This window comes from Dermacentor silvarum, chromosome 5 (assembly GCF_013339745.2).
Source record: "Dermacentor silvarum isolate Dsil-2018 chromosome 5, BIME_Dsil_1.4, whole genome shotgun sequence".
NCBI lineage: Eukaryota > Metazoa > Arthropoda > Arachnida > Ixodida > Ixodidae > Dermacentor > Dermacentor silvarum.
Window position 1 is genome coordinate 16,402,835 of NC_051158.1, and position 26,979 is coordinate 16,429,813.

At 43.4% G+C, this 26,979-nt stretch overlaps 1 protein-coding gene across 1 annotated transcript; it reads right to left on the bottom strand.

Annotated features, from left to right (window-relative positions):
* Positions 1–6,040: 6,040 nt before the first annotated feature.
* On the bottom strand, positions 6,041–26,719 carry LOC119452952 (cytochrome P450 6a8-like). The gene is given in 15 exon segments (XM_037714914.2): positions 6,041–6,212; positions 6,686–6,851; positions 8,012–8,152; positions 12,054–12,142; positions 12,237–12,345; positions 13,783–13,879; positions 13,983–14,094; positions 15,150–15,259; positions 15,262–15,279; positions 16,625–16,877; positions 17,632–17,757; positions 23,069–23,165; positions 25,092–25,144; positions 26,077–26,173; positions 26,619–26,719. Coding segments are annotated over 15 exon segments (1,608 nt in total). The 5' UTR covers positions 26,675–26,719; the 3' UTR covers positions 6,041–6,128.
* Between the last annotated feature and the right edge of the window lie 260 nt (positions 26,720–26,979).

Genomic DNA, 26,979 nt, shown 5'->3' on the forward strand with positions numbered 1-26,979 from the left:
ACGTTACTACAAAAACTGAGTTGCTACGGAATTCGTGGTGTTGTACTAGAATTTATTAAAAGCTACTTGACCAATCGATACCAAAGTGTGTCCATAAACAAAGAACTGTCGGAGCTAGAAAAAATTAGATATGGTGTACCTCAGGGCAGCATACTCGGTCCACTTCTGTTTATTATTTTCATAAATGATATTGTAAGTATAGATACCTCAGCACAATACGTAATTTATGCAGACGATACGAGTTTATTTTTTACAGGAACGAATGCCGACACCATCATAGCATCAGCAAATGACACATTAAACAGACTACACACTTGGACAGTAAAGAATTCACTCTGTATTAACTGTGCTAAAACAAAAGCTGTTCTTTTTCGGGCCAAATCTACATCATGCAAAACGCTTAATTCCCTAAGTATAAATAATCTTAGAATAGAAATTTCGTCATCTGCAAAGACACTGGGAGTTGTGTTTCACGAGTATATGTCTTGGGAACACCACACAGACTACATAAGAAATAAACTGAGTAAAACCGTAGGTATCCTGCGAAAATGTCAGCGCATACTGCCAGTGCCACAAATGCTTATGCTATATAACGCTCTTTTCTCTCCTCATTTGCGTTACTGCCATCTAGTTTGGGCTACCGGTACGAAGAACTCCTTGCACAACTTAATCACATTGCAAAAAAATGCCTTGCGTTGCATTGCAGGTTTGCCGTACACTGCGCACACGTCCGAATTATTTGCTAAGTTCAATGTTTTAAAAGTTACAACCCTATACGAATATCACCTCTTGACAGCTTTTAGGTCCGAATTAATTCAGAAAGGCAGCCACATTCGCACTTTAGCAAATTTAACTCTTAATCCCTCCTCACGCTTAACCAGACACACCAACCATTGGTATATCCCCCGGCCGCGAACAAATTATGGACTGCAACTATTGCAGTATTGTCTTCCGAGCACACTAAATAAGTTTAAACTAACAGATGAAAGTTTACGCACGTTATCAAAAAACGCTATTTTAATTATGATATCCCGAACTCTTTGTGCTTAAAACATGAAAACTATTTTGCATTAGTTTGTATGAGCCTGAAAAGAAAAAAAAATTGCTTTGAAATTGTTCTCCGGGTGCTTGTTTCCGTTGCTGTCGTTGTAAACAGGGGGTGGCGGGGCTAGTCAAGCTGCTAAAGAGCAGCTTTTTTCCCGCTATCCTCACCATTTATGTACATTTTTTTTTTTCTGTATTGGTGTGCCAAAAAATGGTGAAATAAAGCCAATATCAAAAATATCTGGCGTTATTTGGGTTGAAATGTGTTAGCGGACGGTGATCTAAGCCCGAAAGCTAGGTCTCGGTCGTGAGCCATGCGCAACACGTCTGCATCAAAACGGGAGCCGGCTTCTGCTGCGACCAAGGACGGCATTACCGGTGAGTCATTTAACATGATGCCTGAATGGTTATGTTCGATTCGTCTCGTTAAATTACAGGCGGATACAAGTTAACGAACTAGATCCTGCATTATACTCGTATATCGCTATTCAGGGCGCTTCGTTGCTACTTCCGAAGTAAACCTTTAGTTGCGACCAAGTCTGCGTCAGTGTTTGTCGTCATCTAATTCTTGTCTTCCTTTTTTGCGCTGTTTCCTTACAATAAGGACAACTTCGTACGACAGTGGGTGTTACAAACGTCGCCCACTAGGAGCAGGCCGTCGTTTTACACACACAATCACGTACAAAATAACGAGATATCGGAATGCGCGTCAGATTTTTCATCTTGTGCATGGCCATAGGCATCTGAACAGCGTTATATATATATATATATATATATATATATATATATATATATATATATATATAGTTTTTGTGTCCGCCAGCAGCTTCTTTCTTTTGGTACATTCAAGGAAAGTACTGCATTTCATGCATCTATCTATCTATCTATCTATCTATCTATCTATCTATCTATCTATCTATCTATCTATCTATCTATCTATCTATCTATCTATCTATCTATCTATATAGTTTTTGTGTCCGCCAGCATTAATCATGCACACATGATTATGCATTAATCATGCACACATGATTATGCAGCCATATTCCGCTCTTGTTGGTTCCAAATCTTATTGCTGTTCAGTTTGGTTTACCTTAGGCTCTTTATTTTTACTGTAGTGAAGTGGTGCATCTCATTTGTGTAGAAATAAAAGCCGGCGGATCCCACGCCCTGTGGGAATCGATGTTATGCGAAGCAGTGTGCGAGGAGCCTACCAATTAAGTTAACGAAACGACCATGAGAGCACCAAGGCATAGGTGGATCTTTCATGACCTACATGACAATCATGCCATGACATTCACGTCATGAGTCCTCAGGAGTCCCTTTAGCTAGACCTAAGAGACCTTAACTTTGCCTTCACTTAGTACCACGTCCGAACCCATTTCAGTGATTTTTGATTGTTAATCTTTTTACGCTAAGTCATTGTCATTTTTGCTGAGTCATGCTCATGATCATGACTTCTTCCATCATCCTTTATTGTTTCCTTCACTTAGTACCTACGTCAGAACCCATTTAATTGGCTTTTGAGTGTTAATATTTTTTCGCTGAGTCATTGTCATTTTTGCTGAGTCATGGCCATGACTATGACTTCTGTCATCATCTTTTAGTGTTTCCTTTACTCAGTACACACGTTCGAACCCATTTCAGTGGTTTTTTAGTGTTAATATTTTTTTCGCTAAGTCATTGTCATTTTTGCTGAGTCATGGTCATGACTATGATCTACCACCATCCTTTAGTGTTTCCTTCACTTAGTACCTATGTCCATACCCATTTCAGTGATTTTTGAGTGTTAATCTGTTTCCGTTGAGTCATTGTCATGACCTACATGACACGCATGTCATGACATTTTTGTCATGACCTATCGCTTATGTTCGTCATACACTCCTGTCATACAATGCCAATTTTGGTTAATACCAAGTTAACGAAACGACCATGAGAGCACCAAGACGTGGTCGGATGTTTCATGACCTACATGACACACGTTATGGCATTCATATCATGACATATTATTTATGTTCGTCATATACTCGTGTCATTGTATGCCAATTTTGGTACCTACCAAGTTAACGAAACGACCATGAGACCACAAAGTCGTAGGCGGCTAGATAGATAGATAGATAGATAGATAGATAGATAGATAGATAGATAGATAGATAGATAGATAGATAGATAGATAGATAGATAGATAGATAGATAGATAGATAGATAGATAGATAGATAGATAGATAGATAGATAGATAGATAGATAGGTCAAAGTAGCAAATGTTTGCCAAGAAATGCTTCGCATTTAAAAAAGTTTCTGGTAGTGCCGCGCGAGCGCGGCTTAAAGCTTACTCTGGCTCCTTAAAGGGAGCCTATACAGTACTCTAGCTTCGACATGCGCACTACGGCGCCTAGTATTGAGAAGGCGGCTTTCGAACGGCGCTTCGGCGTCTCGCAATATCTTGTCCGTGACTGTACAGCACAGGGGCGCGATCGGAGATAATTGTTCGCAGCGCGCGTTCGGTTACGCAGCGCGTGATTGGCCTAGGCCGCGCCGGCGTTGTCTTCCGCGGGGCGCGGCCACGCTTTTGGTGACGCCAAAATGACGACATGCTCCAGTCAATCATTTCAATTACGAGCACGTCATCTGCTAGGAGCACAACGCGACGAGAGGTGCGAAGTACGAGTAGTCATGCGCTCGCTACGAGATGGGCTTCGCATGGCACGTCTGCTGGATTGGATTGGATGCAAACGCCGGCTGGGGCTACGGAATGGCATGGTGGTGGTGTAGAAGCAGGAGGGGTTAGCCTGGCATACATAGCCGGCAATTGTTCCGCCTGATCCTCCTTTGAGTTCAGATCTGAGGTGTGTCACCAGGTCAGTGAGCCCGTATCTCGCAGGAAGGCTATCAGCAGTCGTTGCGCTCTCGTCCTGATTGAAGCGAGCCCTCCGGGGAAAACAACTTCTTCAAAGGTCCTGTGCGTAAGACGGCTCTTGTGCAGGCTGTCGACCATCGCTTTTCTTTCGGTGTCAAGCTGCGAACATAGCCAAATGAAATGTTCGATATCGCCAATGTCCCCACATAAGGCACAGAGCGGGGAACCGCAATTGCCCAGTCTTGACTAACCAAGCTGGGGTGTACGCGGAGTCGGTTCTGATGCGGTACAACTGCGTCGCTTGTTCACGAGTAAATCCATGTGTCACACAGGCTTCGTGTGGAGTCTTGTAGATCACCCTAAAGTGAAAGCGTATTGCATTCTTAGGGTTCTGAAAAGATTTTGGAGCTTTCACTCTTGGGACACATGTCAGCGCTAGTTCGAGAAAATGGCGCTGCTTCGGTTGCTGCGTTGGCGTTGCTCGGGAAGAAGCAGAGCGGTTGGAGGTGCGAAATGCGTTTGAAGAGATGGCAGAAAGCAAATTTTGGCGTCTCTTTCGTTTCCCGAAACGAACAGTGCGTTGGCTGTGCGGGGAACTCGACCCCATCATCAGGTGCCAGCGAGCCATTGGCATGCTGCTGTTGCCTCTTAAAAAGCGCGCCGCTGTTCCCGTCGTTTTTACTGTTTTCGCTGTGCGCAACACCACCTAGTCACCACGCCGATAAATTAATAGTTATAAAGTGTAGTAGTCATAGATATTACTATTTGAGAACGTGTTTAAGCTCAAGAAGAAAAGAATAGATTTTTATATAATGTACAGGCAATTACAAACTGATTCTTACGTAAACCCCAGACTCATGCACGCCATGTATCCAGACATGTACACCACAGAGGCACATCCTGTGGCGAGGTTGCCACACTTCATCACATGTTATGGGAATGTCAGGACATAACAAATAATTCGGGCAGTGCCGATCTTCCGCCGCCAGCCTCCGCTCGCGTTGGAAGACCGCACTGCTCAGCTCGAACCTGACAGCACAACTCTGGGCCGTCCAGCGAGCCGAGGAAGCCGCTTCGAGACAATGTCTCGGAACCGCATCCGCGGCGGGTGCCCAGACCCACTAAATATACGCCGGACTCAAATCTGATTGATTTGATAATAATGTTTACGTTTTATATAATGATATTATTCATGGAAAAGCGAGAAACATCTCGTTTTGTAGTATATTGTCTGCAAGCAGACGACAAAAGAGGCACGTAAACTTCCTGGGAGTTCACCGCTTGCCGATTGGCTCTCTCGCCGTCCCGTTTTCGCAAGTTTTACATACTACCACTTTGTGACGTTGCAGCAACTGAACTGAATGTGTTTCGAACAAAGATCTCCGATCGCGCCGCAGTTCGTGTCGTGCATACAGTCGGATTACGCATGGTTCGTTGACAACAGACAACGGATAGAACCAGTGATACCATTCGCGAAACCTATGCAGGCGCGTCCTGCGCCGAGCGATAATGGCTTAACATTTGTTAGCCGGTGAAAAGCGGTCACTGGGGAAAGATAAACAAGTACACACGACTCAATATGAAAATGACTTCTCAGCACGTCTATTGAAAAACAAACAGCTCTATTATGAATTCCAAAAAGAATCGGAGGTAGCAAAAGAAAAGAAAAAAAAGTATGTGGCCGGACTTGGGAGGGGAGGCCTTCGTATTTCCCCAGGCGACATGCTCATGGCCCTAATGCTTGACACCGAGCCCTGTCTATGGTATCAACATAGACACATGGAATCTGCTGATTAAGCAGTTAGACTGTGCGCATGATGGTTTCTTTGCTTTAGAGTACTCGCAAAACGCACACTAATTCAACAGCTTCTTAGCTCCTTTTGAAATAAAGCCAGCCATACATACAGCGACTGTTCTTATTGGTTCACTTACCTTGTTCTTATTGATGTCGGCCGGTGTACAACTGGGACCTACGCAAGAATTCAAAGGTGGCTTGTCAGAAATTTATAAAGGAAGAATGAACAATACCATCAGTTGATATTAAATTTGAACAACCAGTTTCGAAGGTGGCTTGTCAGAAATTTATAAAGGAAGAATGAACAATACCATCAGTTGATATTAAATTTGAACAACCAGTTTATTTTTAGATATGTTTCGTAGAGTGCACAACTGTGATAAGAATTTTCAGTGTTCAACGATTTCCTGTGTCCATGAAAAATGTTGATCTCATTATGAAATTTTTTTAGCTTTGAGCCATATGCCGTTCTTGGGGTACGCCAAGATGAATGTCGATTCGATCTCCAAATGTTTCTCCTGCAATAGGGAAGAAAAGGATGCAAAAGCAGCAGTTTTTCTATACTTGGACATTCACAAAGGAACTACTTAGACAGCGGTGTTTTAACTGAGATTTTAGGAATATTACAAGGCATGTCTTGGCGCACTTCAGTAATCACAGCAGCACCTGGTGTGTTGTGAACAATGTTGCCAACTGGAACGCACGTAAATTTCGAATCACGTAGACGACGCGTTGCTTTGCATATGCGGAAAATTTGCACACACCAAAAACAAACCACCCACAATGAAACACGGAGAGGACAGGGTTTGTCCTGCCCATGTTTACTGGGATGAGCTTCTCGCACAGGACTTCACGTCGGTGAATAATGCACCAACTATATCCTAAAGAGTAGTTACAATATTGCCACGTTAATGCTATATTCAGTAAGAATTGTAATGCGAATTCTACCTTGTTTCTAAAGCTATATTGAATGGTTACTAGGAGCACGCACCTTAATGTGACGGTCATCCAGAATAAGCTTGTATTTTGCCAGTAGCTTGGCCATGGCTAGCCTCATCTCGAGCTGTGCGAAGCGCATTCCAACGCAGTTCCGAGGGCCTTGACCAAAAGGCTGGTACACCACGGGATCTAACTGGCATTTGTTTTCCGGGCTGAATCTGCAAAACGTTCCAGGGAAGGAGTGCCAATTAAGCTACGTTGTACATTCACTTCGCACTTTTGTTGAGCACGTCTCCCAGACACGCAAGCGACGCTAAATCCGCTTTGCTGCAAAATGAGGAAGCAGCCAAGTGGGCGTACCTAGACGCTTTGCTGAATCGGCTAAGCAGCTAAAGCTAGACGTTACGTTTACGTTATCTGCATCAAAGACTTGCTCTCACGAATCTCGTCTAAGTGTGGTTGTAATATTAACCTGCGAGAAGCCGGCCATTGCAAATACCATGTTTTTATTGCCAAGTCATTCGATTGTCAACATGAATCAATATATTCAAGCAATGTGCTACAATATTCTACAATGGAATTTCATAAGCTTCGTGAGGCCACGTCCATGATCTATCTTAACCCTTTTGCGAGTAAATAGTGTCTTTAATTAAGCAGTACTTCTAGGCGAATTATTGATTAGCGTTATGGATTTTTAGGATTCAGATCTGAGCAGAGCTGCTGGGATGAATGGAATTTCGCAGTAAGAACGCCGGTATAACACAGGCATTCGAACGTATACTCTAGTTTTTGCAGACTGCGCTTCTTGCATTCCGTGTGCTTTCGATGCTGGTAAATGAGATCGTAGTTGATTACTTATATGGACAATGAAACTGCTAGCGCGTTCACTCCGCGCTCTTCCCGTTGCGCTGACGCTGATTATGTCACTCTCTCCTCTCCCTCTCCCCATTTCAACTATATTAGATACGCACGTCACAATTGCTTCCGATGGCTGTGGCGAAAACCAGCAAGGGGATGCACAAGCACAATGTGCTGCCCTATTGGGTGAGTACGTGTTATTCACGATAAAGACATATATGGGGTTCAAGGCACAGCAACACACAACCTTTGAGATGGCGTAGTCGAAGTCTCCGGAATATTTCAGCCAGCTGTGGTTGATAGACACAATATATAAACTATTACCGGATGCACCCCATGCACACCGCTTAGAACCTCTTTTGAGCAGATTCAACAAGCCGATGTTTTGCAGGAAGAAGGACTAAAAGATGTGCGCCACAAGAACGAACCCTCTGACTGTCTGCGAATAAACTTTCGCAAAAGTAAAACACCTCTGCGACGACACCAAGACAATAGCAGTTTAAAAAAAGAAAATACCCGCCTTTCAGGATCAAAGTTTTCGGGTTCGTTCCAAAAGGCTGGGTTGTGGCTCATGTGATGGTTGGCAATAACGATGCTTGTTCCAGCAGGTATAGTGATACCGTTGTGGATGTAGTCCCGAGCGCACCTTCTTGTCGTGAAACTGCCGAACCAAGAAAGCAAGCTTCTTTCAGTGATTTCCTTTAGTGAAAGGAAAAGTATAAACAGCGTTAATTTACGATAAAGACATATATGGGGTTCAAGGCACAGCAACACACAACCTTTGAGATGGCGTAGTCGAAGTCTCCGGAATGTTTCAGCCGCGTTTACAACGGGCTGTGAGATGAGTGTCTGTTAAATGATGTGTAATTGTGCGAGGCCCGGACTAGTGTAGTTGATACTCGAGACGAGAAAGGAAGAAAGAAATTCGGAGCGCACTTTACACGTAAGGTAATCATGAACCCATTGTCCCAATCAGCTGGTCTCGACGTGGCAAGAGCATTCTGGTATTTCCCTACACGCATTACATTACTGGTGCTGTCCTTTGACGCTGTTCCTGGTGCCTATCTCTCACACTTTATCCCCTCCCTCAGAGGGTGGCGCTGGCCCGAGTGAACTGCTGATGCTAAACCGCTCCGCTGGGCAACGCCTTGCTTGCCGGTGCACCTCGCGTAGCGGGTAAGGAAACGTCCAGGTCGCCATTAGTCTTTCAGATGCCCGAGGACTCTAAACCAAGCTGGCTTCCGAATTGCACACCTAGACATATTCCTGACTACACTCGTCCAGTTGCTCATGAGGAAGCCGCCAAGTAGAGCATGCAGCATACTAGCTTCCGCCACATTCAGAAATCAGCTGTTTGTGTGAGCACCTATGAGAGATCCCAGCTGCTATCCCCCTGCAAACTGAAGACAGGTATCCTCATCTTTGGCATGGGTATCCTTTTACGAATACGCTGTCTCCGTAGCGCTTTATATAATATGGGAGGACACGTTGGTAGACCAGCCGTCGCTAGACGAACAAGTCGATGGTCGGGGCAGCTGCCGACACCGGTGCAGGCAGTGCCGCTTATGTGCGTGCTCTTTGTATGGGGAGCAGCGGCTTCTTGTGGTTCGGTGCTTAGCCGCCACTTGGCCCCGGCTCAATGAAGCAAGAGACTACGTGAAGCTGGGCGTATATGTGGTGATGTTGACAAATGCACGGCGTTCGCTCACTCGTACCACTCGGTGCTCAGGGTACTCCGGGCATGCCACGCGCGGACGCATTTTGGCTACGAGCTGGTCACCAGCCGTGACCTTCCTTACATCCACCGTCTTTCTCGGAGCACAGCGTAGGCCCCACGATGGGCCCCAGTGTGGGTAAGTGGCCAGCCACCCCATAACGTCACACCCAGAAGGTCCCAGTTCGGCCAGAGCGTAGTCGGCTTGTAACTACAGTCGCGATGTCACTGGTGTGCACTTTTGGGGAAGCTTCTTGTGGCGATCACCGACAACATTCATGCATGGTGGGAAGGCAGAGCTAAGGATGGGGATGGCAAACAATTTATTCTGAAAAAATATAAACCTTATACACGGAGCGCATCACGAACAGCAGCATGAACTAGGTAATATAATGTTCAACCCAATGAGATGTACTTTTCTGAAAAGAACAAACAGAATAAGCAGACAACAAACACATTTGAGCGTTGAGGAAACATGATTTGCTTGTGCTCATTAATATGGCTGCCCCTTAAGCTTTCAATGGCTTTTGCAGTATGTTGTTGGTGTTTGTGGGGCATGCCGAAAGGCAGATGCTTTTTGCAATTTTCTCGTGTTCACGCTTCGTTGAGGTGGTGCAGTACGCGTTTTATTTAGGAAATTCCTTAGTCAATTTGCGTGTACACTACTGTTACACTTAACTTTTGTGGTGAAATGAAACAAACGCTCACCAAAATACATGAATGGATGGGCTAAGCTTGACGTTTTCCGATCCGTTCAGCTCCCTTCCTCGCAATGGACAGCAAAAGCAGCGACTCTAGGTTAAGTATGAATGATATGAGAGGGCGTGCCTAGATATCAGGCAGATTGCTGCGTTTCTTGCCGATCGATTGGTACGTCGTCTGAATGTGCAAATAATATAACAGTAATTGTGTCGGTAATTATTTCTCCGTAGGAATAACGGACGCAGAATCCCCATTTATGGAATGATCTGCCTTTTCGTGATGTTCAGATAACGCGTTGGAAATGCCTATGACGAGTCTTTATTGATGCTGTTTTAGGCGATTTTTTTTCTCAAGTTTCCAGATTCTTCAATGTAGCCTGCGTGACTTACTTTGGATGATACTTTGTACATGACACATTTGTAGTGCGTCTATCGAGGGGGCCCTTCACAAGCACCAGTTGGCCATGTAATTAGCCTGGAAGGAACATGCGTCACCCAAACCTTGTAGTCGCCAGATTCCCTGATCAATGCCTCGCTCACGCCGCGTGGGATGAGAGCGCGCATCTTGCATAGTTTGGTGGATACGCGCTGACGCACGACATTCTTGCTCCCTCAGCAGTTGACGTGGGCAGCCGTTACTAGTCAAGTCGCTCTACACAAAGGTCCCCTACGCTTTGCGCCTTGTACGGCTCGAGCACAGACGGAAAGCGCGATGTAACAGCCATGATGTAGAAAATTGAAGTGTATTCCCATGTAGTGGACCTTCGATAGACCACTGTGCGAAGGCCATTGGCGGTTGATTTCACTAGAATGTCGAAGAATGCCACGCGGTCGCTCGCCTCGTGTCCCACTGTTAGGATGCTCGGTTTTCAGGTGGGTCAGGAACCGTGGGAGTTCACTGCGGCGGAATATGCAGAATCGGTGGTCGTTTTACACTTTGGCTGAGTGTTTCTTAGTCGTTTGTATTAGTGAAGCGTTTTTGTTTTATTTGGCAATGTTTCTGCCTTACCAGAAGCTTTTTTTTTCCAACTCTTGATCAACTATTGTGGTCTGTGATCAATATAAACTGGTTAACTTTATGTGTGAATTGTCCGTGGCTACGTAAATGACCATTTGGGTATTCACGTTTAAGGGCCACTAGACGGTTTGGAATAATCAAACAGCTGTCGTTTATACGCTGTAATCGTAAAATATATTGGTACCCTCTTGAGGTTCTCACACTAAGCACTTCAGAAAGACCATGGTCGGCGAGATCGTTTTGCCATGACCGTACCATTCGGTGCGCTCTTAAGCAAAAAAAATGTAGTCTGGCGAGCACGCCTATAGCTGCCCAGAGGTGGCGCTGTTTGCCGAGGGCTCTACCGCCCTCGGCTAACATACTGGAGCAAACATACCGGAGGCAATATTCGGAATTAGACGAGGCATGTGTATGCTGCAGTAAAGATCCGGAGGTCACTCAGCACATCCTAATGGAATGCGAAGGGATTCACCCAGCGAGAACCATAGGTGACGTACAACTTCCAGAAGCACTTGGGTTTAAAGTGGAAGGGAACATCAACCGATCATTCGTAGGGAGAAGCAAGAGACGATTAGAGTACTGGTTGAAAAAAAAAAAAACAGGGAAGAGTTTGATACGACCTGATTTCTTAAAATCATAGGTAGCGGTACAAGGTAAATTTTGAAAAAAAGAAAGAAACAATAATGAGAGATATACAAAAATGCTAGATAAAGACCATGTATAGTATACCTGATTAAATCAATCAGGCTAGGTGACTATTTGTCACCGCCCCGTTTGAAAGGGGGTGGTGAAAAATAAGTGGGGATGCCATGAAATCATCATCATCATCATCATTTGGCGCCCGCGGAGGCGGCGGTAAAAATCGGACGGCGCGAGATGTCAACGTGCGCATTGCCTGTTTTCACGTGCTGCGGAAAAATTTCACAGGATATATCCGAGGCAATTTGCCAAGCTCGACATTTATTTATTATACATTTGTTTAATCAAATATGATAGATTAATGATGGAATATGGACTACTGAACTCTTTCCGAAGGTAACAAAAATATTATGAACCCAAGAGCATTTACCTCTACTAACCACCAATATCAACATAGAACACAATATCATTGCTTAAAAACAGAACTCACCCTGTTACTGGCGAGAAGCAGCGAAGTGATTCAGATATTACTTGGTCCATGTATTTTATACCGAAGACGTTGTCGTACATAAACTCCCCCTGAAAAAAAAAACGACAAAAATCGAGTTTTGTAAAGTTGAAATCACATGACTGGCCAATAAAAATGTTAAGTGCTCATCCGGCAGAAATATACGTCTCTATTCAGGACAGCAAGGATTTCTTCTCGAAGTCGATCTTGAACATCCTGGTGCTTTGCAAGAAGATAGGCCATGAAAGCCAAACTTGTGCCCGTCGTCTCGAACCTGCAATTTACGCGGGGCTGAAACGCAGCAGGGGTTCTAGGTAGCAAACAAACAATATAGCCCGACAATGCAGGTGATTTAAGAACCAAGAAACTCTTCTTTTGACATTACCATTCAGAGCCCGAAGATAAATTTTGTCGACAAAACGTATAAGGTATTGAAAATCAGTGCTGCCTCATGAATAAGAACAAAAGCTATAGTTTCTAGCTCCTTCACTGTACGTAACTTGAAATACTTGATCCTAAGCTTACTCTGAGAAATTAATAAGGAGGAATGTACTCTTGATAAATCTGCCGCAAACAGCAGTACTACTGAAAAACATTTATCCACAAATAAAACTATTTCTATCAACCGAAAACACTAACATTTGTAGCATCACTGCTGACAAGTGCACGTGCCGGGATCTAACATTGACTTGCGGTTCAAACTGATGGCAAATACATGTTGTAACATACAAAACAGAAACTCATTGTACTAGCATGGCTTCGGGATGTACCAGTGCTTGACAATCATCTCTGTTTGTTGATGTCGACACACTGGCAGCTAGTCTATTAGTTGAACAAAACGGCTCCACTCCACACAAAAAGTTCGAAATGTCACATGAGGGCCATAAAGGGCTGAAGATCTTGCAATAGGCCCGCTGCTGCTGTTCAGAGTTTTACCACTAACTGTAGACACAACATGAAAGCAAGGTTACAAACAATATTCGGTCTATGGGAGCATCGCGCTGCATTTGCTTGCAAGGTTTGTTTGAAAAAGACAACTCACAGCGGTTTTTACTTTTTTGGGGGAAAATTCTGGCAGAACCCATCGTACGACGGCTGTCGACTGTTAATGGATTAGCGTTCTAGCAGTGTCGCGACACACCGTATTTACACCGGCGAAACGCATCATGTTTGAGCCGTGTAATGCAGCCGGGTTCCTCTGTCACACTTACCTCGGGACACGATCGCCCATATAGAAGGCACGATCACGGAGTCCCTCTCCTTTTGCATATGGCCTCAGAGACTTCACCGGTTGTGCATCGGTGCGTGCTAACGCTGAGAATTAATCCCCGGCGGCCCACGCTGCCATTCGTGGCCCCACGCGAATGTGTCATGCTGCTGTGCTCGGGGAACAAGTGTGACGTGGGTTCGAATCCAACCAGCGCCAGCGAAATTGTATAGAGCTTATTTTATATTTAAAAAAGGCGTAAATGGTCTAGGTAGATGCTTAGATACAAATTGGATGAAGTAGGCTAGGCATGCTAATCGCCTTACAGAAAGGAAATAGGTGTACCCACTTCATGTTTACCGTGGCGATTGTGCAAACTTTCGTTTTTAACAGGAATATTTTTTTGGAGGGGGGGGGGGATGAGCTGGACACTTTCGAAATGTTTGGTTGCATTTTTTAATGGAACACCGAACAAATAGCCATTATCCATTGGCTCATTCTCACCCTGCCATGAAGAGACTGAAGCCGTTCGCCAGAATTTCAACATTTGTCAAACATCGTTTCTTTCCGGTAACGTTTACCATTTTAACAGGCTGTTTCTCTGAAAAAGAGAGCATAGAACAAATGTGTCTCGTTCCCTCGGGATTAAATAATTCTATCATTAATGGCAGATGTCATGAGAACCCTCGTACAATTATTCTCACCTTCAGATGCGCTGTCAACATCGCAGGACGCCGTGAGTGAGTGTAAGTTGACTGGAATTTCATCCTCTAATTCGGCATTGAGCATCAGTTGGAGAAGATCGGTCCTATCTTTCTAAATGATTATGAAAAAAAAAGATTATTTATGGATAAATTGGTAGTTGGAAGGGACAGCGATATAATCAGGCGCATGCGATCTGTCCGCATCGCGCTTGAGGCACTTTTGATTTTTCACACCTCTGCGGCATTTTCGGTTAACTGAACGGCTCTTGTTGCACCTATTCCCCGTACAACGGGCTTTATGCTGGTCGAGCATACTCGAATGATTGTCCATCGGCGGAGCGGCCGTGAAGCGAGAGACATTCTCTTCAAGCAGCAGCTGCTTCTATTTCGGATCACGTTGACGGCAACGAGGAAATGAGAACTGCTGCAGCACTTTGCTCCTAGTTTTATTCATAATCATTAACCAATTTGAAACATCACAGGACGAAGGCCTCTCCCAGCCATCTTCCAAAAACTCCTGTATTGCGCCAGCTGATTCCGTCTTACGCTTGCAAACTTCTTAATTTGACCACACAGCCTTTGCTCCTTGTCATCCTCGACTGCTCTTCGATTCTTTCGGCATCCATTCTGTGACTCCAGTAGACCATCGGTTATCTTCGCTACGCACTGCATGGTCTGCCCAACTTCGTTTATTTTCTTCAATCTAAGCTGCAATAATGCCTACCAACACTTACTCTGTGCCATGTCGCTGTCTTCCTATCTCTTAACGTTACGCCTATCGGCTATTGATCCATCGCTCGTTGCACAGTCCTCAGCTTCTTCTTAAGCTTCTTTGACAATCTCTATAGGCTTCGGCCAATTTTATAAGTACTGGTAGTATACATGACTGTACACATTTTTTAATGGAAGCCCTGATTTTGTGTTTCTATTTATTCGGTGCGGCGCCATGAAAACTAGGATATTAAGTGCACTGGTGTTGCCCTCAACATTCTTGTGCTGACCGGATGAATTTACAATTACCAAGGTAGTGTCTGCTTACAACCTATGGACGTGCAGTTCACTCGATGTTTACATAAAGAATATATATATATATATATATATATATATATATATTCTGAGCGAATGGCAGCCACTGAAATATCAGCCTTGATAGCTGTTTATACCTACCTCAGGGTTTTCACGACGGAACTGTATGATAGGAATGATTTCGTCAAAAGTCTTGTCTGTGGCAGTCTTGTTATGCCGAGAGCGGTATGTTATGATCACTCTCCACAAAAGCGAAACTCGGGAAAGCACGCTGGAAGAAAACGGTCATGATCATCGCATTAAAATAGGAATACGGGAAAGAGTGAGTTGATCTCCTTTTAGACTGCGATTATTTCGAGTGTGGAACATGAAGTTGCTCTGTTAGATCGTTAAATTCAGTTTAATGGGGCAATAGCGATTAGGCTATATAATGCGCCAGCAGCAAGATGTTAAAAATTTAATAGTAAAAGCAAGCAATAGCTCTAATGCATATTATGAAAAAGCCAGTTTCGCCGTTAAAGTTCAGAATTCATCTCCCACACAGGTTTTTTTCTGACAAAAGCAGATCGGCCAGCATCCTACAAATGCTGCGCATAACTACTGGTAACAAGCGAAAGAACCACTGAGTGTGGCTTCGTCTGCTACTACGGGTTACACAATTCTACGTACCTATGCCTATGTGATTTAGTCTGTATGGAAGCGACTGTGGTAATTTCTCTGCAGTGACGAAATGTTAAAACCTGTCGGACTTGGGATGACTATATTGTTACGTTGAGGAAGTCACTTACAAAGAGGTATATTTACAATATTTACAAGAGAGGAAACGATGTACAAATAAGATGGCTGTCGAGACCGATTTCACCTCGACACGTCAAACCATCGTCTTCTAACTTTGGCGTTATTCTCGGTTGAGCCGCAACAATATAAAAGTGGTACATTGTCGCATAGCTCCTCCGTAGCTCTAACAGCTACGAGTAAAGGATTGAGAAATATGGGTCGAAGGTACGCAGTCTAGCATATCGTCGCAAAGCTTGAACTGAGAACGCGAGGAACTGACACATGACTCAAGGTAAGGTAAAGTACGGAACAGTACCTTACTGCATTCATTGGTTGAAAGCTACACAGTTTTCTACAGTCACTGCACAACTACACGAAACCTTCCTGCTAATTTGGTGGTTTCTCCGTTGTACTCAGATTCTTTGGAACCGCCTTTATTAGATGAACCAATGAGTAGACATTATAACCCAAATGTGCAAGTCTATTCGCCGTGGGAACACATACAATAATTCTGATGCGAAGGTGGTAATAATATGTTTATAGTCCCACGTAATTATCAGAGGTTAGCGCTCGACGATACGCCATGTCAAAATATGAAGCAGCGATCGTTTCAGTAAACATACATGTATGCTTCGTGGTGGTTCTTCGAAGATGCATCCACCATTGTCTACTATCACATTGACAGTGCAAAATCAAACGGACACAGACTGAAGACAGACACACCACAAATGCTGATGGTGTATATGTACTCTTTGCATCGCGTTTCATATTTTACCTGTATCACGAGCACAACAATCAACAAGCCCATCTAAAAGCATTAGTTACCATCTGTGACTTACCGGTAAGAAAGTTTATCCATGCACGACGAAATTCTTGAAAAGACTTCAAGCCCTCCTGAAACAGTGACTCTGCAATGCTGTTTCTTCGGTCTTTCTTCTGTAGATTCGATTTGAGGCCAAACGCTGATCGAATCATGACTTCAGCTGTTAGCCTCTGGAAGAGCTCCCGAAACTCGAGGGATTTATGCTTCGACCGCATGTCTTCGATTACACCGAGAAGATCATTGGTGCTGTCATCCATTAGGGTCCACATCTGAGCGTAGGACGTTGTACATATGTGAGGAAATTCAAAATGTTCGCACAGATGGTGTTCCGGGTTGCTCCGGGTTCTCGACAAAAAAAATTAATTGGTCAGTGATCGAGGCATGATAGCGGGAGGCGATGTAAACAATTTTTAGGCAATAAAACAAACTTTGCAAACGTGCCGAAGCAGTCACTAGCAAGAATGCAGCACACTTCATTCACCCCTCACACGTGGCATCGAAAATCTTTGCACCTCTGTTTCCAACTGAATATTTACGAGAATCTGCAAAAGCACGGATATATCCCAAACGTTTCTCTATCTTGATTCGCGTCTTCCTCACTAATCACAAACACTTTGTATCAGTCGATAACTATCACTCACTCACATATCATGCTAGTTCACTCGGAAGTGCATTAAGGCTTTGTACTCAGCCTGCTAATATTTTTAATGTATGTAACGGTTAGGAAACTAACATATAATTTCAAGTGTGCCTGTTTGCGGAAGACTTCATCGTTAATCGCTGAATAACTAACCCTGGTGACATGACCTCTTCAAACTCATCTGAGTAATGTTCATATCTCGTGCTAAATTTTTAAAAATGTAAGGAAAAATAGCTGCAAGTAGGTTCTTGGTTTGTTCTGGGCTTCCTTCGAATAGGAAGAGTACAAACGGTTAACTGCAAAACAGAAACCTAAAGTGATCAGCAGAGCATGAACAAGGGAATCCTTAAGCTAGAGCCTCATTGTGGAACATGGCTACCTACCTTCTTCATGTTTCTCGTCGTAAAGGCTGGCGAAACGAGACTGCGCATTTCCTTCCAGCGGGCACCCTCCGAATTGACCATGCTATGCTTGTTGATCGGGTGGTTCCGAGCGAAGCTTGATGAGAGCTGTAAATATTTGTACACCACTCCTTTCCTTGCAGAACTGCGAATCGCTCAATTTATTTTGCACGTAGAGTTAAGTACATAGCAAGTAATGCAACTATCTGATGTCAGCTCATGTAATCAAGCGAAAAATCACAGATAGAACGACGGCGAAAGATGTGGTGGAACATTACAAATTTGTAATACCACAAGTTTTCACTAGACACAATAAGAACAAATAAGTAGAGTAGAGATTCTGCATAAGCTGAAAACAGACAAGCTTTATGGCGAATGATTGCACTCCTTAAGTTTAAGGCATGAATGCCGCAGCAATAATACCTGGTCAAACGAGGGAACAGGTGCTGGTGCTCGATAGAACCTGCAGTGACTATCGCTGAGATTCTTCGACAATTTTATTCTTATTTAAAGAAATACAGGGAAACTGTTTTACGAACATATTTATTGTCTTGGTATAACCACTGTCGCAAGAATCCACGACACGTGCGTTTGTGTACGAAGCATTTTTGAGGCCTCCAACAGGGCCGGCAAAATGTAACGATTGTGTTGATTGTAGATTTCATGGAACTTCGTTCGTCTACTGTGGGGCGTCCAGCCAGCGCTATCACCGGCATTGCGCGGTGGATTTGGGAAAGCAGTAGAGTTGAGTGAAATGACTTCTTACAAAATAACAGCTTACGGCATTGAAAACGAAAAAAAAAACCAAAAAAAACATGGAGCGTAAATCACACGTTAGCAATCGTACTCGCAGGATGGTTGACATTTTCACACCGCTGTACAAACGCAAACGCACAACAGGAAGCCCCCAGGACTGGCGCTGAGAGGGCATGGGATCAATGCCCTTCCTGTCTGCTTAATGCGGTATTTTTTTTTTTTCAGCGTTGCAAATGTATCAAGCTACTCTGACCAACTAGGCGAGCTTTCTGCCTTCACTGGTGCAAAATAAAGCAACTGGTGTACGCCTAGAACACCGCCTAATGTTAAAAAGAAAATCCGTGTCTCCTTATTCCTAGAGCTGCTAGTCTGCCCTCAAGTTGAGATAAGTTCACAATTCTTTCATAGCGCGTCACCGTCAGGCCTGCAGCGCACAAAGTCAGCACCAACACGAATAACACAGCGGATTCTATGAAACGCAGAGTGAGCAAAACCACCAATTTAATTACGCCAAACAGCATGAAAGAAAAGGACTCACACATGAAAAAAAGAAAGAGGGGCTATTGGCGTAACTGGGGACGTCAACCATCTGCGCCGCTGGGAGAGGTGAACATTTGTCGAGGCAAAGGAAAGGGGGGAGAGGCTTTGCTGTGAGAAGGGTAGCCAGCTTCATCGAACCATCGGTAGACAACAACCTTTTATTTGCTTCTACTTACTGTAATGTCTAAGACTCTTTATGCAAGAACCCTTTCTAATACGCGGAAGAACCTCTCATAAGCCAAAAGGAGTTTTGCCGCTGACGTATAGAACGGTGAGCTCTCAACGTTTGCAGTAAGAGACTCAGCAAAACGCATGGCGCTGCTTCTTTTTACTGAAACTGACAAAATGCTTAAACATTGTCTATCTGCTGAATGCAAAGTAAACAGATAAAAAGGATGAACTAATTTTAATTTTGTTACAGCATTACACAATTTCAAGGAGAGCGATTGCTCATGGTCCGCTCCGCTTACATTTATTTAATTACCTTGCTCAGGCAGTGTAAAGCTACCGTTGATTTCCCACATCTAAAAGTGCGTCTCTCAATGTCGCCGGCGCCCATTTAGCTTCGCTTCAAGAGGTAATCTGCTCGGCAGCCGAACAAATCACGCGCTTTGCCGAGTTGGTTCTGCCTTCCAATATCGTAATGAGCGTTCGCGGCGAGCGCGCACTAGCGTTCCGCGTGGTGCAGCTGGGTTCACATTATTAGGATACGCTGGTTTGAACTGTCAGTTAACGTCGAGCTAAGAATGCATACGATGCTTCCAATAAACCCTGAAAAAGCAGTAAACATGTGAATCATATGGGGCCCTGTGGAAAGCCACGTGTGGACGAAGCTATAGAAAGACGAAGCAGCTAAAGACCAGTATGATGCTACAATGACCATCGCAATTCAGAGAGATGCTGCTCTGGTTTGAGAGTATTGCCGGAGTAAATAAGCTGTCGAGGCTCTGCGCTCGCATTGCCTCTCAAAGGGCCAAGCCTGCGTGCACAAAGGAGCACGCCAAGCCTTTTCTGCGCTGTGCCGTCGGTAGTCTATTGGATGCCTCTGGATTGTGGCCGAGTATATATCGGCCAAATTGGACGTTGCACTAATGACCGATTAAGGGAGCACAGATTATCGATGAAAAATGGTACAGGTTTGCACTTACCCTTTCATTGTGACTCGTGTGGCTTCGAGCCGCAGTTTGGGGACACACGTTTACTAGGTAAGAGTCGATGAACGCTGGCACGTGAATTGCTGGAGGCGTCTTTTATAAAAAAAAAAAAATGCGAGTATGTCCCGTACCGGTCCGGGACATACTCGGCGGTAATGCAGTTCCACTCAACGTGAAAGCTGGGGAAGGGCGAAGCAGTGATTCGCCGGCGTTTCCCTTATGTTTATCATGTTTTATCCTGCGTTTATATTGTGTTTAGCAATCCATAATCCGTTTTTTTTCACCTGTGCTAAGAGGCACAACTGGTGGGAAACCGCCATGCACATGGAGCCAAAGATTTTGCTGATGATAGAAGCGATTTTAATGAATTTCTGTTAATTCGAATAATTCATGAGTATTCGTATCTTTTAACTTATTCTTAATCATGATAGTTTATTTTTAACCGTTTTTTTATCAATTCTACACTTGTTTTGACCCTATTTTGAAAACTTGTTCTTGCGCGTGATCACGACATGAGGTCACATTACAAGATTATCAAGATTGTCATGACTTTCTGCAAGTTAATGCGCTTAATGCTTGATTGTTGCTATCTTTTAGATGATTCTGAGTCATGATATTTTTTGAACCCGTTTTGACCAATTCTGCACTTGTTTTGACCCTATTTTTGCGCGTGACCAGGACATGACAAGCCGACAGCCCGGGCCCCTCAAGTGCTTCGCACTTAAAGTTCACTGCCAGAAAGCAAGTGCGCCATTGCTACGTATAAGTTGCATGTGTTTGCAAGAATGAAAGTAATGACAAGGTGCCATTTTGTTTTGTCAAGCTCTATTACAGCTTCCATCATTTACGCGGAGGGCTTCCTTTGGCCCGAACCGTTACCACTCACCGCCTTTTCAACGGTCTCATTATACAACACCTGCATGGATCTGCAGAGGTTTTTAACCACTGGTTCCTACAATCTATGATTGAACCACGGAATTGTTGGCTTGATCACGTTGGCATTGCCAGTGATCCTAAAGAAATTAAAGATGTGCCAGGAATGACAAGTAAAATATAGCAGACGACAGGAATTGGTTATTTATAGAACGATGAAGTTAAAGGAGCACTGAGCCAAAAGCGAACAGAAGGCGCATGTGGGAAAAGATGTGGCAACGAGAGCGGCGCACAGGCAGACGGGCGTTGGAAAGGAAGGAGACCGGTTATGTCAGTGCTGGGTCCCGGCAGCTTCGACAATGCTTTGGCGTGCTAATCTGGATCTTGCCCCACCACCTTGTGTCATTCAACTCAGAGAGAATGGAAACATTGTATGACGTTGAATACGTTATATATGAGTATATATATCCCCACAAAGCCCAATGTATCATTTTTGATACGCTGATTTTAGCACCTAAAACTGATTTAAGCACTGGAAACCCTATGCAGGGCCCATACACGTGTTTTTGATATACCGGAGGGAGTTCTCAGTTGTGGATAGTTCTGGAAATCAATTACTAAGTAATTAATTACCGTACTAATTAATGTGTACACAATTATTTTTTCATTGTATTCTTTGTACCAATATACCCCCCTATAGCCGTAAATAAATGTCAATAAGCTGTTTCAATTTTCTTTGATGTGGAATGGCCTTCGGGCTTCGTGGGGATATATATATATATATATATATATATATATATATATATATATATATATATATATATATATATTGTGCGCATTACATAACATATTATATACATGTGTCATTACCACATGGACTGTGTACAGATGGCAGGGCCACTGTCAGACAGAAATCATCTGCCTTTAGCCCTGTCATCCGGGATTAAGATGTGTTTAAAATAATAGAAGAAGGAAAGTCGTCCTGCCAGAGATCATGTCTTGTTGAGACCGCCATCGATAGCAAGGACGAGTGCTCGGCTTTCCATCTGGCCGCGTCCACGACACACAACCACTAAGTGTCACGTGTCCACGTGACACGTCATCTAATGTACCAGGCAGAATATCGCGGACTCACCACCGATGATTCGGATCTGTTTATCCTGCTAACAACATTCGAGACTTAATCAGGTTCAGAGAAAGCATGATATGCTCATGCATACAGTATTTGGAGCTCGCAGTTGGCGCGGGGGTTCTCCACTGCGTATTCTCTGGACCGAAATAAAGTTCTTTCAGTCACTAACTCACTCGCAGTAGAGTGAATTGTCTGCGAGCGTTCATAACATAAAATTATTCTAAATGATCTGCGTGCTTAATGACCTTCTCTTCTGTCATGCTGTTTGTATTCTGTGTTCCTGTGTTTGTGATGCACTAGAGAACGCCTTGCATCCGAGCGGTAATTCTGTCGAGTTGGGTGACAGGTCAGGCTTTGCGTGACACTTGTTAATCAGCACGTGAGGTACTAACACCTAATATCCTTCTTGCGTTGTTTAGATAAGCTCAGTTGTATTTTCTACCATTCTTCAGTTACTTCTTTTTCAGGTTAGTTGCTTAGTCAAGCATTGTTTCTCTAATTCATTATTTTAAGCAATGCCTCGCATGACTGATGAGCGTCAACATTTTCGTACATTGTCCCCCTCCTGCTGCAATACCCCACAAAGGGCTTTTATAGGTGTAATAAATAATGAGGATAATGATGATGGGGACATGCGCACGAGGTTACACTTTTAAGCCCATAATGGCGTACGGATATCTTCCTTTGCACAAGGGGCTCTTGCCAAAAGGCACATATATCTTTCTGATGGCTCACCACACGAGAAAGCATTTTCAGTAGATGTCCTCTATTACAAGGACTTTTAGAATGGTCGTGTTTCAAGGCTGTAATTCTTTTTTTTCTCCAAATACTTGCCCTGAAAAACTCTCTAAAGGCCACTTATTTCATTAGACAAAGAAATCCAAACTTATCAGGCCGGCCCTGTCAGGAGCACATTTAGACATGTCACTAAATAGCATCGCGGAGAGTAAATATTCATACTCACTCCTCTACTGTGAAAATTGTTGAAGTCTTTTATCTGTATCTTCTTGACTAGCTCTGTGTCTTTGACGATAAGGAATGGGTGAGCCCCATTGTAGAATCTGTAAAGTAACACGCTATTAAGGAAGTTTACCTTGAGAAGGCATAGGGTAAAAGGACGCGAGCTGGGAGCATCATTTCTTAGACTGACTTTATAGCTTGAGAAATTGTGGCTTATTGTAATTATTAGGTTCACTTGAACACCACTTTAGTGCGTCACCTCCTATAGAAGAAGTCTGGTATAATTTAAGGTGACATATTGTAACAAGGAAGGCGAGAGGTGAAATATGTATTTACAGTAGCCTATGTACAACAGGCGATATGGCGAAATCCACCCACGAGCTGTGGCTCGCCTTCATCGTCTTCATTTCGCTACGTCCTCGTGCGCGTGCTTGGGTAACGGTCCCGTGACAATATTATGTATTCTGTCCATGCATTGTAGATTCCATCTTTAATCTTGAATTTTTAAAGTTTTTCTTTTCATTTTTTTGTGTGTTTTCAGTTTTTTTTATAAGGTACCAGCAGTTTTTTGAAATGCGAATGTTTACTTTCATTGATATGTTCAGTGTTCTATATCTTTCCAGCAGTGCTATTCTAGCTTATTTTTGTTTGTGAGTTTTATTTAAAAGGAATGGTTTAATGTCTGCACAAAACAATATGTATGTATATTGAGCTCTGTTTTGCTGACTGTTATTGCAAAATCGTGTTGCAGCCACCCCGTGAGACTGCTCAGTGCATCAGCTTTTGTGTGGCTGCTCCTAGCGTTCCTATAAATAAAAAGGAAGCGACTGATTGATAACAGATAGAGGCGAAAATCATTGTTGTACTAACGAAAAGCGTTACTGCACACTGCAGGTTATATATATATATATATATATATATATATATATATATATATATATATATATGCGAACAAAAAGTGCAGGAATATGATGCGCAAAGAGGCGCTGAGGGGTCATAAGTGGCACTTGCTAGCGTTGCAAGGGCTAGATCTTGTACACAAACATATACATTCAACAATGGGGACGTGGGAACAGCCACAGCCATAGTAAAATCGGGAGTGAAATGCGCACGAATTGCGGAGTTTGTGAGTTTGGCTCCCACCAGCGGCAAGCTATTTTTTGTTATCTCATTTCCTATTTATGGTTGTTTACTTCAGTTACAACTTCAAATATGTTCCCATATGCTTTCCTTGGTTTCATTATCTGTTGGCTTCATATAATTCTGTCTATACATGGCCTTGAGTGGTCGTGGCCGTGAGTGGTTGCGCTGGCTAACAGTCCTAGGGTTAGTGTAGTAGACATACATAAATACCCCAGAAAGTCAATGGAAAAACAGTGCCGCAGAAGCGCAAGTGTTAAGGGCATCGCAAGCGTAATGTGAAGACGTGGGATCGTATCCCACCTGCGGCCTGTGAATTTTTCATCCACTTTCATTTCATTTATTTATCATTTCTTTTCTTCAAATAAATACTACAAATAATTTCCCCTGTGCTGTCCTTGGTTGAATTGAATTCTGGGGTTTTAAGTGCTAGAACCACGATTTGATTTTGAGGTACTCAGTATTGGGGGTTCCTGATTAATTTTAACCACCAGGGTATCTTTAAAGTGCCCCCAATGCACGGCTCGGGGGCGTTATTGCATTTCGCCCCCATCGAAATGCGACCGGGATTTGAAACCGCGACCTAGTGCTTAGAAGCGCACTGTCCTTCGTGCCATTGCCTGTTGGCTTCCTATGATCATGACTATATATATTCATATACATATATTCTTTGTCACTTATGGAGAGCACGCGATGCGCCATATATATTGTGACGTATTGCGTGCTCTCACCAAGTGACAAAGAAAACCAAGTGTAGTACACTGCACTAGATAATGTTATCCCTGCAGATGCACAGCTCCTGCGAAAGTTACTTATAATCTGTAAACAGCATCGCTGTAGTTTCCATTGTTTTGATTCATTGAGTAACGAAAACAATAAACACGCACCCGACGATGTCTCCGTATTTGTCTAACCAGTGCTTGAATGCCATTAGCGCTCCCTGGAATAGAGGAACGATAGGAAACGGCTGTACATAGCATTTTCTATTTCTTCGTGGTGTAGCAACAGTTAAAAAAAAACTTCATTCGTTTATTGTTTTCAAGAAGTAGAAATACTACACTAATATAACGCAGGTTTGTTGGGACCTTACAGCTGCTAAAAAGAGATGGAAGCTCTAATTCATCTACAGTCACAGTTTGCAGGCAATGTAGGGTATAATAGTATAACTATAACTCAGGACGCTGCTTTTTGTAGGCGTTCAATTGTAACAAAAGTGAGTTCAGTAAAAAAAAGAGTTCTTTAGGTACCTCACAGACCCTGCTAACTTGAATTGCCGTAATTAAGTTGCCGGCATTTGTTTTCAGTAGCTGGTGTTGCAATTGTGACGAAAATAGCTAATCTGCAATGCAGTTCCTGAGAAGTAAGAATAATTTCAGGACGTAATGGTCCGAGCATGAAAATATTTTATTGGCACTCATCTAAGCTAGCTCCAATGTTGGTCAGCAGAGACGTCGAGTGCACTCACTAAGAATCCTATCGATCGCCTTTTCGCCTCAATTGCCTTCATGCAACAGCTCTGGTTGTTGTAATAGGAGCATCACAACATCAAACAATGACATGAAATGAAACGGAGCCTTATCTCACTCTCAAATGTGCTCTGTTAGACACGACGTAGTACCTGTGAAGACACATTGCGCATGTGCTGAACAGTTGTCACTGCTGAGCAGTTTCCACACGCAAATTGTTAAATGCCTCAAGGTTGCATTGCCAAACCATCGACGATGCTGAAAAAATGTTCCTCACAAGAATATTGCGAATATTTTGAGGCAACGTTTTTTTTAAAAATCTTCTTTTTCGGGTTCTACGTGCCAATTAAAAAAAATGCGTGGACCCATTCAATTCCACGCTATGTCTTTGTCAATCAAGCTTTACCTTTTCTACAAGTTCAGATAGGTTTCCGGAAAGAAAGCTTGGAGGAGGTCCTGGGATGCCCAGATCTTTGAAGAACGACAGACGTCTCTTTCGTTGTCTGTAACGAACGTAAACGCTATCAACAGCGCTACACCAAAACATTTAACTCATTTAGATTAGTAAGTAATGGTGGCAAGAGCTTTGGAGGAAAAACAGAACTCTCAGTTCACTGGAGATACTTGGTATAGTCCAGTTACACAGACTGAATTATTCTGATTAAAATCCTACAAATGACACGTATACAAGGTCTTTATTAGTGGGAACAAACAGCATTATGGTCTGATTTATTCCTCACAAAGGTGCCGGGACCTTAGAGACCACAGGCAGTGTATAAGCATTGCATTCTTCAAATGGATATTTCGACACTACTGCAATAGCTGCTACTTAATTTTAGCGGTTTTATTTATGTTATTCATATTGCCGAATCTAACGCACGCTCTGCTCGGCGGGCTCATAACTTTCTCTAATATGACTGCTTAAGAGGGTAGGAAAATTACACTTACATAATGAACCAGGTAGCAAGAGTGGCGACGAAGGTCAGAATCAAGGCTTCCAGCATGGTATTCAAGGTCAAAGTCCAGGCTAATTTCGCGCACTAATAGATGCCTCAGTTCAATCGTGCTGCAAGTGTCTTTGGTTTCCGGTCAGTTGTGTGCTGTACTGTTTTGCCAGAGATCACGACATCACGACTTTTGAAGAGCTGTTTCTTGATGCCTTGTTGTGGTCCACTCTGTATGCCCACCGTATAATTTGATGGCTCACTGTGTTGTTTATCTAAAACCTGCCAGTCAATATTAGACAGTATGAAAGAATAATATTATAGATAATATCGGTGTTAGAGCATAAGTAAACACAAGCACTCTA